At 43.3% G+C, this 15,552-nt stretch overlaps 2 protein-coding genes across 5 annotated transcripts in view; both read right to left on the minus strand.

Moving 5' to 3' along the window:
- Positions 1–1,736: 1,736 nt before the first annotated feature.
- ZBTB24 (zinc finger and BTB domain containing 24) lies at positions 1,737–13,862 on the minus strand. 2 transcript variants are annotated; one of them, XM_064707867.1, is made up of 7 exons: positions 13,824–13,862; positions 10,041–11,037; positions 9,466–9,633; positions 8,235–8,318; positions 7,440–7,523; positions 5,089–5,170; positions 1,737–4,207 (listed from the first exon to the last, which is right to left on the minus strand). In XM_064707867.1, the coding sequence occupies exons 2-7, from the start codon at positions 11,008–11,010 to the stop codon at positions 3,394–3,396; spliced, it is 2,202 nt and encodes a 733-aa protein (XP_064563937.1). In that variant the 5' UTR covers positions 11,011–11,037; positions 13,824–13,862; the 3' UTR covers positions 1,737–3,393. The 2 variants fall into 2 exon arrangements, with proteins under 2 accessions (XP_064563937.1, XP_064563938.1); XM_064707868.1 differs by lacking the exons at positions 1,737–4,207; positions 5,089–5,170 and having other exon boundaries at positions 7,466–7,602.
- Positions 13,863–14,152: 290 nt separating this feature from the next.
- AK9 (adenylate kinase 9) overlaps positions 14,153–15,552 on the minus strand; it is a 59,458-nt gene continuing 58,058 nt past the window's right edge. For all 3 annotated transcript variants that reach the window (XM_064707862.1, XM_064707865.1, XM_064707864.1), the window contains exon 36: positions 14,153–14,761. In XM_064707862.1, coding sequence (XP_064563932.1) covers positions 14,559–14,761 — 203 coding nt within the window. In that variant the 3' untranslated portion in view covers positions 14,153–14,558. The remainder of the gene's footprint in view (positions 14,762–15,552) is intronic.

Consider the following 15,552-nt stretch of genomic DNA (forward strand, 5'->3'; position numbering starts at 1 on the left):
TGGGGAGACAGGAAACGTACCCAGCTGCTGTGCTCACACAGGCACAGGCTTGGTGATTAGGAATGAATCCCATACTAGCTTCCACAGTTAAGGTGAAGTGGGAAAAGACTGAAAAACCCCACATCCAAGTACACGAGGATAGGCATTATTAAACACCAACCATGACCTTCACCACGATGACTAACCAGCTACAACACTGAAATGAGTCTTTCACAAACAAAGAAATGCAAGCAAAACTCTTTCCTCAACAACTGGCAAGATCAATGCCAGGCTCAATATCCTTAATTGTAACCTGTGAATAGGCATTGAGTTGGAAGAATTTGTGATGAGGTAGAGTCCTCTCCTTTTCCTCTCAGATGCTAAGAAAAAATTGCTGTACAATCCCTAGTAGCACTTTCTTTTCCTATTGGCAGGGTAATTTACTTTTACAGCCTATATGAAATAAATACTCTGATATTCATTTATCAAAACCCATGATGCTGGACTGGAAAGCCAAGCAGGGGAATTACACACACAACAGACAAATGCAGGCTCCAGAGTGTGTTTGCTTTCCCTCTCGGGGATTTGTTTCAACTTGCACCTGGAGAACCAACCAAAATCTTCAGAAAAAGCCAAGATCTTCAGAAAAAGCCAAAATCTGATAAACTTGCATTTGGAAAAAAAAAAAAAAAAAGTGAGATCCTATTAGAGTTCAACCACACTGGGTAACTTACAAATTGAGCAGAGGTAACACACAATGGTGTTAAATGCTTACAAACCCAGATCTTTCTGTAGTCCTCTTACTGCCCTGCATTTATGTCTAAAACCTTAATCTCATTTTAACGTGTAAAGCAGCGAGACGGATTTGTTAGGATTAGTCTATGTGAGAAAAAGAGAAGTTAAGGTGTTTACTGGCTAAGTAGTAAAGATATTTAGAGAGCTGTTCTGAAACATAGTTTCTAAGGGATGCATTTTTTCCTAAATCATTATTAGTGGCAGCTGGACTGAAAAACAAGGCTGAAGCAGTTTCCTTTCTAATTCAAAGCAATCCTAGACTTCAAAATGCACACACAGAAAAAGGATTAATTTTCATCTTTTAAGAGAAAGGCATTCACTAGAAAGAAAGCAAATGGTGTCCAAAAAGCAACATTTGTTGATATGAGAAGTCACGCCAGCTTCTTGAGTGCAAGCTACAATATGTGCTGACAGCTTAAGCAATGCAGGGTGCAAGATTAGTCATTGCCCTGCTATTCACAGCAGCTTGTTTCTTCACTGGTAATCTGCAGAAAAGCAAAACAGAATTCTAAACACCACACTTCAGATTTTTTAGTTGCAGGGAAAGCACTGAGAAATCACTATGTGCAAGTGTCCCGTGTATTCAAACTGCAGCATGGAACTGAACCCTGCAAGGATAACTGCATAATGAACATAACAAAGTTCAGAGAAGAAAAGTATTGAACAGTTTCTTGACTGGTAGCCTCAGAATTTAGCTTGTAACCTGTTTTTAAGCATTTCAGGATTCGTAAATATATGGCTGACAATGAATTCTGTGCAGGTTCCTAAAAACTTATGACCAGACAGCAGTCTGGCTGCACTGTACAATGTTTTAGATAAAAGCAGAAGGTTTAGGATTAAACTGCCAGAATATTTACTGTAAGCTTATACAATTAATCAGAAACATTGTCATAAGTGTTGTAACAGGCTTTACTGTATTTATTTATCTGCTCTTACAACATCTAGACTTCAGGCTTGTCAGGCAGAACTGCAGAATATGCTGGTTCACTTTGGTGGCAGAATGGATGCCAATTTTATTTCTCCATTCTGAGAGGAAAGGTGAAAAGCCTAAACACCTTTGCATTGATTTATTCCCACTGTCTACCCTTATCATGATCCATTTATATAAAAGTGATCCAGTACTTTGACCACATGGAGATACTTAGCCAAAGTCCTGCAGCATGCAGTCAGGAGCAGGCCAAGTAGTCTGGACTTGGAAGAAAAAGAAAAAATAAAAAATGTGGGTAATTTTGCTTTTAAATTCACCATGTTTTTTAGAATTTTTTGTTTGTTGTAACATAAGCATTCATATAAATCACAAATATGACATTTTAAAGCTGAAGTGACAATTGAGTATGTTCTTTTAAGTAACAGTGGCATTTTATCTGGATTTTAACACTCCAGTGCAAAGGTGTTACCAGTAGTCAAACCTGAAAACAGAAAGCATGTATTTTGGCAAGGCATTTTATTAGCATGTTAAATCTTTTTTGTTAGCAGTCAGTCATTGAAAACAATCTGTACACATCTAATTTAGTCAACAAAAATAGCTGTACAACTTTAGGTGATGTGCCCCATTTATGTAACTTGTTAAGCTCTGAAGTGATGATCTTCATTGTTTGAATCCTCACATAAACAATTACCAGTCTTAACATATATTAAAGTAAGATTATGTTCTTCTCTCAAAAATACAAAAAATAACATTTTAAATATACAGTGGTTCCTAAGCTTAGACAGAATCCTGTCAGGAAGAGGGTTTTGCACTTCAAGAGACAGTGCTTTCAACATCAAGAGCTCTTCAAAGTGCTTGGCAGAGTGTGTGAACACTATCCCCACTTACTAGATGATGAAATAAGGCACAGAGGTCAACTCCCTTGCCCACAGTCACACAGAGAGTGAGTGGCAGAACTAACAGAGCAGAATCTGTGGGGTTTCAGTTCTCCAGTGTAACCACTGCATCTCATTGCCACTATTCAAGTGCAATGGCTTAAATGTTTCTGAGGAGAAAGATGTGTACAGCACACGGTAAACAGGAGGGAAGATTCAGGGCTAGTTAAAGGCTGCAAACAGTTTCAACTCAAACCAAATGAATTTGGTAGTCAGTAACTCATAATGCACTTCAGGGAATGATTACATAGAGAATTATACATTAACCTGCAGAGAGAAAGCTCATTAAACAGAAGAAATATGGTGTTAGCTTTGTAAAAAGTACTGGTTGTCTTAAGCTTGACAGTAGCTCAGGTATAAGGTTAAGTTTGTCAGGGAAGTGGTACTTTGTGATCCACAGATGTCCTAAACATTGTTCTCCTACCAGCCAGGTGAACTTCTCTGGAGAGTCACTCAGAAATGCAAATAAGGGCTAAATATCTCCTCAGGAGGCAGAGATGTGAATGAGGCACAAAACCCCACATTAATTGCTTATGAGATACTTGTGAGGACTAAGTATGGTAAAGAAATACCAATCCAGAAAAACAAAGTAGTCTAAAATAAATATGGTCAAGGAAATTGAGTCACTCATCCAAAATCACCAAGAAATGCATCTTTGGATAGCTTATGCTGCAAAAAAACCCCACGTGACACATGTAATCCCTGCTGGGATGAGAAGCATTCTCCAGCCTAGCCGTCTGCTGACGAACAAGCATTTCAGAAAGCCTGTCCCTGGATAGGATGCTCAGGAGATGACTCATTCACTGACAGAGGCTGCTGATGGGATTCAGAAACAAGTACACTTTGATTCTGTTCCTCACTGACTTGATGGGAAGGAACCGTGTCGTGGTTAGAGCGAGACTGCTGACTTGATTCCTGAGCCAGCTGCACGTGCTGAGCTGGATGTGAAGATCCCGGCAAGTGGATTTGTTCATTTTGTCCTTGATGAGCATGGAGATGTTCTAGCGCTTCCTTGGAAAGAGTGATGACATGCATTTGCTCAGGCTGGGCAGCCTCTATTTGGTTTGCAATCATATTGATACTTTGAATTTGTTCTGCTTGCTCCTGCGGAGCTGAAAGCAACAAGTTTTGCAGCTGCTGCGGCGGCTGCGCAAGGAGCGCGAGGTTGGCAGCCTGCTCTGTGGTCATGCTGGGGGCATTTTCTGCAGTCACAATGCTGATGCCTTGATTGTGGCTGGGCATGAAGTTGATGTTGTGTACTGCATCTGTAACCAGCAGCTGAATTTCCTGCCCTCCCGAGGTGGCAAGTTGGTACTGCTGCAGCTGGAGAATGTTCCGCACTTCTTCCGGATGAGCGTTGGCGCTCGGGGCGGCGCTGCCTTCCTGGAACTGCTTTTCCTTGCTGTGAATTTTCAAATGAGACTTCAGGTTGTCCAGACGAGCAAACTGCAAACTACATTCTGGGCAGGCAAAAGGCTTTTTGCCTGTGTGTAAGATACAATGTCTTCTCTTAGCACTGGAATCAGAGAAGGATTTTCCACATATATCACAAGAATATGGCTTTTCTCCTCTGCAAAAGGAAAGAACTTGATCTCATTAAAATATTCACTTTGACAATGCTGCTTTCTGAAATTCTGTAATAAAATACTTAAATGATTACACTGTTTTTCTAAATTGTAAGTACTTAAAGGGTAGTGTTAAAAACATCCTCTATTTGATCTCCTGATTATCTCTATTTGACATCACAAACTGTTATACACTCCAGAGCTACAGCGGTAACTGCCTTACTCTCATAAAAACCGAGGTACAAGCTCCATGCTGCTAGACCTTGACAAGAATGCAACAACACTGCACAATTCTAAGCACCGACCATTTTAAGAACATTCATTAACAGTGTGGACTTCAAACCAAAAAGAAGTTTCCAAATCCTAACTTGCTGCCTGTGTCAAAAGGACAAGAAATTTTACTGGAAATGTTTTCTTAGACAACAGTTCTCCAGTGATTTAAAATCTAACGTCTTTATGCAATGCATTGCACTGCACTGACAGGGGTAAAAGACAACTAATGCTGTTAAAGAGACAGGATAGCTCACGGGACAACAGGAGAATGCTCCAACAACCTTGATACACCACAGATACTGTTCTGCTCTTAAACAAAACCTACAGTAAAATTTTCACAAAAATAGTATAGCAGTAAGTACACTGTCAGTGAACAGCCACAAAACACCAAAGAAGACTCTAACAATATCTTGGTGCATGAGCATTTAGGACTTCAGTACTTTCCACTACCAATTTTTTCCTTACATAGATTAAGCAAAAATGTTAAATTTTTAACAATCATTCAAAATGCAAACAAGTCCTGACCATTCTACAGTTAAATAAGCACTACTTCTAGTTATAAGACTAGAAGTTGCATTTTAAAAGAATGTAATGAAAATAAGACATACTTTACCTGTGAATTCTAATGTGAGTCTGAAGTGAACTTTTAGCTGTAAATGATTTGCCACAAATCTCACAAGTGAAGGGCTTCTCACCTATCAAAAAGAAATGCGACTTTCCTTTTGAAATAGCACTTTTCATCAATTCATTAAAAACAATTTGTGTTTTACCATATACATTATCAAGCGTGCACTGATGGCTCCTCACACTTCTGCCATGGTTCAGCAGATACCCAAAACTGAATGAACTCACTAGTCAAAATGAGGGTATAACATTTTAAATGTACAGCTCTAGCATTTCTCCCCTTTGAAGATGAAGAATTAGGTGATCCAAGCCCCCAAAGCAACAAAAAGCTGTGCCTATGGCACAGATGTGTGTGTTCCACATGGAACAGAAACACTCTGAAAAAGGCTGTCCCTGAACCCTGGCATTAATGCCACGTTCACGTGCAGCACCATCCACATGAGTAAGCCCAAACTTCCAAAGCTGGAAAATTAGGCCATTATCTTAACAACTTGCCTGGCTTTCTATAAGGCTCCATCACACTAGGCCTATGATAGTCTGGAAGCACCAGTTAGAAAAAAATTAAATTATCGTGAGTTAAATAAAATGTGAGTTTGTTTGGGGATTTTTTGTTTATTTGTTGGGGTTTTTTTCAGTGCATTTGGAATTCTGATGATAATTGAGTAGAAGCAGAGAGGCCAAATTAAATTATAAGAAAGTTCATAAGAAACAGATACTAGCCAACCAAAGCAAATCCTAATTCACACCATAACAAATCCTTGTAGCACTGAGGCTCTTTAAGACACCAGACACAAGAATCCAGATCATCACTGTGGTAATTCACACCATCAAAGCACACCAAACCCAGGGATTGGGCAGCAGCCAGTTTCCAAGGAAGCTTCCCATTTAGCATAGAACTGCAATGCTTACCAGCTTTCATGTGGCTTTGGAGGGCATGGATAAAGGATGAGAGAACAAGAAACATTTGTCAGAAGGGGCCTTGGTCACCCAGTCCCAGCTTGCTACTGAAAACAGGAGTAACTTCCCAAGGAGACAGTATTGTTACAACAGTGTTACCAAACTCCTGCCAAAGTAGAACAGCTCTATCTATGTGAACCCCTGTTCCCCCCAAATGCCTTGGAATTGTACTTTGCTTTTGGGATGGGACAGGTGAATTATTATTTCTATATAATTAATACTGTCGGTATCTTGCCTGTCTTTTCTAGTAGAAAAATATATTGCAAGCCAGTTTATGCTAAAAATCAGCTTAGCTCATATATTTTTGCAACCTTCCTTGCTAGTAAGCTTCCTCTTCTCATTTCCCACCCCAAACTCATTTCCCGCTACATTTAGAGAGCTGTATCAGCTTCAGATACAAAACTCTTGCGTGTGTCAACACTGAGTTCTCCTCCATACAAAATTATGTAAGTATCATATGCTAGCACTATCTATTCTGGATAACCAAAAGCTCCCAGAAGGACAAGTTTTGGCCTTAGCATACCCCAGAAAATTTAAATCTTTTTCACTTAGAAAAGAGAAGGAAATGAATGAGATAAAGCATGTTTGAGAATGAGTTATATATTACAACTGCAAGCAACACACTTAAGAATAATTTGATTTTGTGAGGAAACAATTGCCACCGTTTCTAGTTACTTTAAAAGACAAAATTATTCACATGTCACCTTATGAACTTATTCTTCAAAGAGAAGTATTTTATGAAGTTTATGCCTTGCTATTATGAGAGGATAGATCAACATTCTTATCTCTGTTATCCAGTGATTCATTACCAGCCTGCCCTCTAAATCTCTTAAAACACCCTCTGACGCACTTGCATTAAATCATCCCTCCCAGCCCATCTCTTCTCAACATCTGGTTTATTACGGCACAGTAAAAGCTAAATGGAAATAATTATTTTCCTGGTCACAGCACGTTTCATAAGCACCCATCCCTCACAGACAGAGGTGTCCAACTCATTTAGGACACACACCTTCTGTTGCTTGTCAGCTCACTGCAAGCCTGATACATGCTGGATACAACTCTCCCAACAAACTGAATTCTCAGTCTAGGATTCTATCAAGTGAAAGCTAACTGGCATTTTCTGCAGCAGGTTTTATAAAACTGGGGAAAAAAGCCCTCTTCCTGTAATAGGCACTGCTTCTGTGCTGCTGTAACACAAGCTTTTTTGTGCTCCTGCATTCTTGATGTCAAATCTCTTCATTAGCAACACAGGCATCATTATGCACAAGTAGAGCAGAAGTTCGTGCCACAGAGACAAGTGTAATTTGCTTAACATCTTTTTGTCCCTGTAACTTCAAGAAAAAACCAACCACAAACCCCACAAAACCCAAGGTACAACATTACCTGTGTGTGTTCTTAGATGTTTCTTTAGCTGAGCTGCATCCATGAATTTGCGACGACACTGGTTACATTCCGGCAGTGAACGGCCTTGTCGCAATAACAAAAAAAGTGTCAGTGCATAAGTGATCCCCTGTATTTCTTCAGTGATCTTTGTTAAAGCACTTTCCTGTAAAATAACCACTTTGCTATAATATAGGGATAAAACAGAAGGTGATTCACTGCCTCCTCCCTATCTTAACTGTCACACTCCTATTTCTCAGTTTAGTATTACCACAGGAAAAGAGGGGACTGACACATGCTCCTACCCAAAAACACCTTCACTTGAAGCTTTGTAAATTCTGATTTTCTCCACCACTTCCTCTTTGTGTAGCTCCATCCCATTCCAGAAGTGAGAAGAACACTTCCTAAAGCCTGTATGCCTTTACTAGTCTAAAGTAGTGGGCAACTACAATGCAATTTGCACACCAGGCAGCAGACACAATTGTTTATACAATTCGCAGCTTCTATATAGATGGACAGCAGGGCTAAAATAATCAAGTTGTATGTCAAGTACAGTGTAACTAATTTTTAATTATCATAAGAGCCCTTCTCAACTAAACACTTTCGTACACATTGCATTTACTACACACCATGATGTCTTTTTCACCCTATTCACTGTTTTATACCTGTCCAACATAGGACACATCAAGGTAGCAGAGACAATACATCACCAAGGAAGAACTTTCAGCCTAAATCAATCTTTAGGAGGACAAATCAGCATGGACTGTAAGCCAGGTCCTCAACCCAAACTTGTTATACCTGTGTGTAGTCGATAGTGGCTCTTGAGCTGTCTCTTTTGGCTGAAGTATTTCCCACACTGATCACAGGTAAAAGCCTTCTGCCCTGTAGAGAAAATCACTTATTAAAATGTAAGCCACGTCCAAAGTGTAAGGAAATAAATAAAATACAAAAGTCAGCTGTGAGGAGCCAATTCAGTTTTGATTTGCCTCAACAATGGCTGTCAGAGGCACATGGGAGAGGGGTTGCACATGTGCCACGCCCAGGATACACCTGGGAAAAGATGGAGGAAAGCCTTGCCTCTGGGGAGACCTTTCATGGCTGGCATGGGACAGGCAGTCAGGAGGGGAACACTGAAGACACTGTACCCCAGAGACAATCTCCAGTCAGATGGCAAAAGGTCTCTGCCAATGGACTGCACTGGGACATTGGACTGGGCCAATGGTCTCCTGTCAGCAGGTGGACTTTCGGAGGAGTCAGGGCATGAAATGTAACTGTGTCACACGCCCTGTGGCTTTTCAACCTTGCTTTCTGAGTTGGGCTTTTGGCTTCGGGCTTTTGTCAGACTGTGCTTTTGCTTCAGAGGCTTGGTGATTCGAGGGGCTTTTTGCAACTTGGTTTCAATTTGGTGCTTTTTGAGTCTTATGCTTTTTGCCCTGGCCCCAGTCTCCCTTTTGGGTCTCTTGCCCTCGCTGGCTTTTGCTCACCCTTGTGTCTGTCCTGCCTCCCTGTGTCCCCGACCAACTCCCTGTCTGCTTTGTCCCAACATCCCTGCGTCCAACCCCGCCCACTGCTGTGATCCTTGCCACAGCTGTGTCCAGGGCTCTGGACCTCCTGCCTGAGCACCCCTCACCTTGTGTCCAGCTGCCCGTCACTGCAGGAGCCGTGCCCAGGCTGGCAGCATCCACATCCCCGACCTCTGGTGGTAAAGCTCTCTTTTTCTCTCTGTCTCCCCTCTCTCTCCTCCCATTCCTCTCCCATATTTCTTTCTCTTGTTCTACCTTCTCTAGCTCTCTTTAGCAAGATAACTTATTTTCATTTTGGTTTTTTCATTACCAATAAAAGATTCTCAGATACAAAGTTTGTCTTGTTTGACATTATTCTGTTCCTGACTATCAATTTTTAAAAGAACTCCTCACAGTTTCCCTTAGTGGAATGTGACACCAGTATAGACAAGATGAATCAGAAGTACCTTGTTTTCAGAAAGGCAAATTCTTGCAGCAGAGAGCTACATTTGCCTTGAAGTATTTACCTGAATGTAGGCTCATGTGCTCCAGAAGAGAATGCTTTGTTGTCAGAGCCTTACTGCAAATGGTGCATGTGTATGGCCGTTCCCCGGTATGCATCCGCTCATGCACTTGAAGAGAATGCTTCTGGGAAAAGCCTTTGCCACACTCACTGCATTTAAAAGGGCGTTCCCCTGAAAGCAAAAGACGACATTTTTAGGCATAGATGCACCATTTCTCACTAGAAAGTCTAAGCTGATAGTGAGATGTATTGCAATGTTGTAGCTACTGAAAAAATTAGTCTCGATTAGTGGTAAAGAGGCAAGCTTCACACAGGAATAAAATAATTCTTTAGCTATTGCCATATAATTCAGTGCTTAAACAATGAAATTATTAATTACTCTGAAATCTAGGTGAGACATAAAGGTTCTGAGATCTGCTGACAAGAATAAAACAACAAACACAGAACAAACCGTAATTTGGACCAGCATGCATTTTGGATATTCTTGTTGTAGTCAACGACCAACACCTCAAGAGTCACTTGCCTTTGGCAGCATTCCTTAATCTAACCCAAAAGCAGCAGCAGTCTGTCAAGGCCTACCTGTATGGCTTCGCTGATGAATAGCCAAGAAATGACTGTACTTAAATACTTTGCCACAGTCTTTACAGCGAGCTTCAGAACCCACACGCTTTCTTTTTCCATCAGCTCTCTTTGCCAGTCCTTTCTCATCCTCATCCCCAAGAAGTTTGTAATCTTTTAGTTTGATTGATCTCCTTATTCTACGTTTGCTGTAACGGCTCTGAGTGCTCTGTATTCCTTCAGATTTGGGATCGTAGTTTTCATCTTTCTCAGCTGACAGATCAACAGCAGCTTCTGAGCCACAAGCAGGTTCACTTTCTTCTCCATCTTTCCCCACCGAAGCCTGTTCATTGGCAACTGTTTCTTCTGCTTCAGTGTCTTTTTTCATATAATTTTGCTCATTTTGCACAGAGTTGTTCTCTCTCAGCTGCCCATCCTCGGCAGAATTTGCTCCTGATTCTTCTTCTTCTTCCTCTTGGACAATCTTGATCTTCCTTGGCCGCCCCCGTTTTCGCTTTGGTGGATCATCATTTTTCCTGTCACTGGCAACAACAGAGGCTGCACTTTCAGCTGCAGCTGGCAATGCACTGCCTGGGCTGCGGCTTTCCAGGTAGTCTGTACAGGCCCAGACCAAGTCAGTTACTTTCAGCAGCTGAGCAGTAGCCAGGATTTGTTCTGTGCTTTTCTCACTAGCACAGAGGCAACCAGTGTAAATAAATTCTAGTAGAACTCCAAAGGTGTCTGCCACCATTCCCTCCAACATATAAACTGACTGCCCTATTTCATCCTCATTTACAAACATCATTGAGAAGTATTCACTGCTGGCAGCCAGCAAAGCTTTATGGGCTCTAAATTGCACATTCTCCACTATCAGAGTAATGTCACAAAGAAAATCCTTTTTTCTTTGTTCCTCAAAATTGGCTAGAATGGTATCTTTGTGAGCTTTGGAGTGGATGATCAGTTTCTCAGAAGGATCAGTTGGTTTTGCCATTTTAATTATGAATATTACAGGAGGTGCCTAGAAAAACAGAAAAGCTTTAGTAAAAAATTATTTTAACAGTCGGCATTATAAGACCCAAGTATCATTTGTTATACCAGTAACAGAGTTCAAGAGTTTCTAAAGCAATTCTGAATCCTCTGAGCTTTTGAAAAATCAACACTACTGCTGATATGGAATTTCTTCAAAAAGTATTTTAAAATCCTATGAAAAGGGTACAGATAGTTTTTTAGAATTACTGCTTATTTTTTTAATCTCTGATGTACTGTGAACCCTGTATTATCTAAAAAAATTTGCTACCCTAGCTTCTGAAACTAAAACAATCAGACAGAAACAATTCCTTGGCCACAGCTCCTTAGTACAGCACTGGCTTTGCATGGCAAGGCTTTGTTAGTGGGGCAGTTACAGGGGTGGCTTCTGTGAGAAGCTATCAGAAGCTTCCCCAATGTCTTACAGAGCCAACACCAGCTGCCTCCAAGATAGACCCACTGCTGGCCAAGGCTAAGCCCATCAGTGGATGGTAGTATCACCTCTGGGACAACAGATTTAATAGGGGGGAAAGAAACGTGCACAACTGCAGCTGGAGAGAGGAGCGAGAATCTGTGGGAACAGCAGCCCTGCAGACACCAAGGTCAGTGCAGAAGGAGGAGCTGCTCCAGGTGCCAGAGCAGAGATTCCCCCACAGCCCCTGGTGCAGACCATGGGGAGGCAGCTGTGCCCCTGCAGCCCATGGAGGCCCATGGTGGAGCACAGATCCATCTGCAGCCCCTGGAGAACCCCACACCAGAGCGGGCTGATGCCTGAAAGAAGAAGCCTGTGCTGGAGCAGGCTCCTGGCAGGACCTATGGCCTCATGGAGAGAGGAGCCCACACTGATATGGATTTGCTGGCAGCACTTGTGAGCCCATGGAGAACCCAGGCTGGAGCAGATTGTTCCAGAAGGAGTGCACCTGTGGAAAGGATCCAAGCTGGAGCGTTTTGTGAAGAACTGCAGCCCATGGGAAAGGACTCAGGCTAAAGTAGTTCATGGAAGGACTGTCTCCTGTGGGAGACCCCATGCTGGAGCAGGTGAGGAGTGTGAGGAGTCAAAGGAGAAACAAAGACAGCGTGCAATGAACTGACTGCAGCCCCCATTCTCCATCCCCCTGCACTGCTGGTGGGAGGAGGTAGAGAAAACCGGGACTAAAGCTGAGCCTGGAAAGAAGGGAGAGGTGGGGTGAGCGGTTTGAAGATTTGGGTTTATTTCTCATTACCTGACAGTGATCTCACTGACAATAAAGTAATTTCCTCAAGTCAAGTCTGTTTTGCCTGTGCTGGAAACTGGTGAGTGATCTCTCTCTGCTCTTGTCTCAACCCATGAGCTTCTATTATATCCTTTGTTCCCAGTTCCCCTGAGGAGGGGAGTGATGGAGCAGCTCTGGTGGGCACTGGTGACCAGCCAGCACCAATCCACCACACTGGAAACAAAAAGGTCAACTGCAGTTTGATCAGTGCAGTTTACTCAGGAACAAGCTAGGAAATCCTGTAATAAATGATGCCATGGTTTATTTGAGGTATTAGGGCATGGGTTGGACTAGATGATCTTAAAGGTCTCCTCCAACCTAGTGATTCTGTGATAAAACTTCACTGGTATCAATGTGGCAGGATTTCATAACTTCTTTTACCTCCCATCTATCATTCTGAAAATGTCTCTTTTTTAACACTTTCACTTTTTTAACACTTCCAACTTTCCTAAGCTTCAGCCTAAGAAGGTAGGTAATACAAACACAGAAACAGCAGTGTTTTGAAGGGTTCTGGCTAATACAGGGCTCATTAAGGTATCTGTTAATGATCAATTTGTCTTGCTAGGCTTCTTCAACAGTAAATTTGCAAAAATTAATAATAAACAAAAAATCCATCAATTTCAAAAGAATTCACCAAATATTATGGGAGAGAGATGCCCAAAATGTCCTATTTATAAAACTAAGCTAAACTAAAGATAATACAAGTGTCACATTACACACACATAAATTTACATATTTGTATTCAGTCAGTGCAACAGTTTCAATGACCTGAACAAATGCTCCACGAAACAGCAGACACTACCTACAGATGATACCAAATGCTACTGAGATGGAGAAAAAGGGATTCTTTAGCCCTAATCAGCTACCAAATAGTTCACGGCAGAGTCAAATTGTTTTATCTGGGAGCTTTAATTTCCAAAGCATGTGAGCCCGATGTTTGTTCCTGGAGCACCTTAAAGCACAGCTGCAGGTGTGACCCAACCTGCCTTATCGTGCAATATAAGAATTCCTGGACGGCTGCCGCCAACTCTGCCTGCAGGCATCCCCTAACCTCCACACGTGTTCCAGACAAGGTAGTGGGTGTTTTGTGAGTTCTGATCGCATGAAGGACGTCGATGTTTAACCAGGAGGTGACAGCATTAGTATTTTGACTGCAAAATCCAAACCACGCAACTTCCCTAAAACCCCCCACCATCACAGAGTGAGGCTGTACTCGGCAGAAGGCCGCACGCTGCCGGCAGTGCGTGCGGATACACGCTCCGCTCCGGCCGTGGAAGGACTCAGGAGCTCCCGGGAGGTGACCCCCGGGGGCAGCGCACGGCCTGGGGCTGGGCCTCGCCACGGCCAAGGGCACCGTGCGGGTCGCCGTCCCCGCGCACCGTGTGAGCCCTTCGGGCCGCTCCCCAAGGGAAGGCCGCGCATCTCTCGTGGGATGGAGCTGCCCCGCGTGGGGCAGGGAGCTGCCCCGCGAGAGCCGCGGGCCCGGAGCACCCGCCCGGTGCCGCCCGCCCTGCCCGGCACTCACCGCTCGCCGCCGCTGCACTTCCGGGCCGGGGCTGGCACCGCGCCTGCGCTGCCGCAGTGAGCGCAGCACGGGCGGGACTTGAGCACGGAATCGCAGAGCAGCCCGGGTGGGAAGGGGCCCGAGCGGATCATCCGGTTCCAGCCCCGGGCCCTGCCCAGGGCAGTCCCCAAGAACACACCGTGTACCAGAGAGCGCTGCCAAATGCTTTCCTTGAACTCTGTCAGACTTGGTGCTGTGACCACTTTCATGGGGAGCCTGTTCAGTGCTCAACCACCCTCTGGCTGAAAAACCTTTCCCTAATATTTAAACTAATCCTCCCCTGGCACAACTTCAGGCCATTCCCTCGCGTCCTGTCACTGGGCACCACAGAGAAGAGCTCAGTGTCTGCCCCTCCTCTCCCACAGAGAAGAGCTCAGTGTCTGCCCCTCCTCTCCCACTCCCAAGGGCATTGTAGACTGCAATGAGGTGTCCCCTCAGTCTACCCCAGGCTGAACAGACCAAGTGGCCTCAGCTGCTCATCATATGGCTTCCCTCAAGGCCTTCATTATGGTCATAGCTTTCCTTTGCACACTCTCTAGTAGCTTGATATCTCTCAACTTCAGACAAAAGATTTTATTTCTAAGATTTCATGGTTAAAAAACTGGCCTGAGAAGGTGTGACATTCGCAGGCCATGTTGCAGCCATGCTGGTGCCTCATGGCAACACTCCATGTGTTAATCAGTGGAAATGCAGGGTTCACACAAAAGTGGGGCGAGTGCCTTTCAGGGAAAAAAAAGTCTGCAGTCTGTCATCAAAGCCACGGGGCCGATCTCTTGGCTCCTGATACGGGCCCCTCATGACAGTCCCCAGGTAGGGGAGGAGTTGGCAGTGCTCCACGAACTGCAGCAGTTTCTTCCTGTACATCTGCCGCACCGGCTCTGAGCTCCGGGGGTTGTGTGCTGCAAGAATTTAAGCAGCATGTTAGTGTCTCCTATAAACTTTATGAAATTACATTACAGAAATTTTCAAAGGGACCAAGTCTACCTCTGTTAGCTTCACCCATGGTACAGATAAACACCTTGACTGTTGGTACGAAGCCAAAAAGATCAAGTCTGGTATTTCAGAAAGTTCCTGATTCCAAATAGCTATGACAATCAAAAGGATCAGGCTTCTCTAAAAGAAGACACAAAAAACATGCCCAGTTGCTGTCAACTTCTCATTTCTCAGACTGTTAGATACTGGTGAAACTCCAGGCAGTGACAAATTAGGGTAGTGTGGCACACAACCCAAAGTGGCACATCCTGAGGATAGCCCAGGTCTGGTATGGCTGAAGGAGCTTTAGTTCCTCAGCAGGAGCTAAACTCCTGCTTCTTGTCCCCTATTTAAATGTGAGATTAGAGAATGATGTTAATTGAAGATGAGAAGGTCTAACTTCACATAGAAATAGGATGAAATTTCCAGGGGACCACAATTTAAGGTGCTTTGATCAATTTTTTTTAATCAAGAATGGCATGACTACTCTGAAGAGATGCACAATAATAAATAATTCTGTATTTGCAACTAATCACAAAATCACAGGATGGGTCAGGCTGGAAAGGGACCACATTGGGTCATTTGGGACAACCACCCTGCTCAAGCAGGGTCATCCCAGAGCACATGGCAAAGGATTGTGTTCAGATGGCTCTTGAATATTTCCACTGATAAAGACTCTACAACTTTCCTGGGAAATCTGTTCCAGTGTTTGGTCACT

The sequence above is a fragment of the Zonotrichia leucophrys genome, chromosome 3, assembly GCF_028769735.1.
Source record: "Zonotrichia leucophrys gambelii isolate GWCS_2022_RI chromosome 3, RI_Zleu_2.0, whole genome shotgun sequence".
Lineage (NCBI taxonomy): Eukaryota > Metazoa > Chordata > Aves > Passeriformes > Passerellidae > Zonotrichia > Zonotrichia leucophrys.

What these genes read in the sequence shown, in the direction of transcription:
- ZBTB24 (XM_064707867.1), bottom strand. Translation starts at nt 11,010, where the DNA reads ATGGCAAAACCAACTGATCCTTCTGAGAAACTGATCATCCACTCCAAA. An exon ending in TCATCAGCGAAGCCATACAG is followed by an intron (nt 9,634 to 10,040) that starts GTAGGCCTTGAC and finishes TTTTGCTTTCAG; the next exon opens with GGGAACGCCCTTTTAAATGC. An exon ending in CCACTATCGACTACACACAG is followed by an intron (nt 7,524 to 8,234) that starts GTATAACAAGTT and finishes TATTGCGACAAG; the next exon opens with GCCGTTCACTGCCGGAATGT.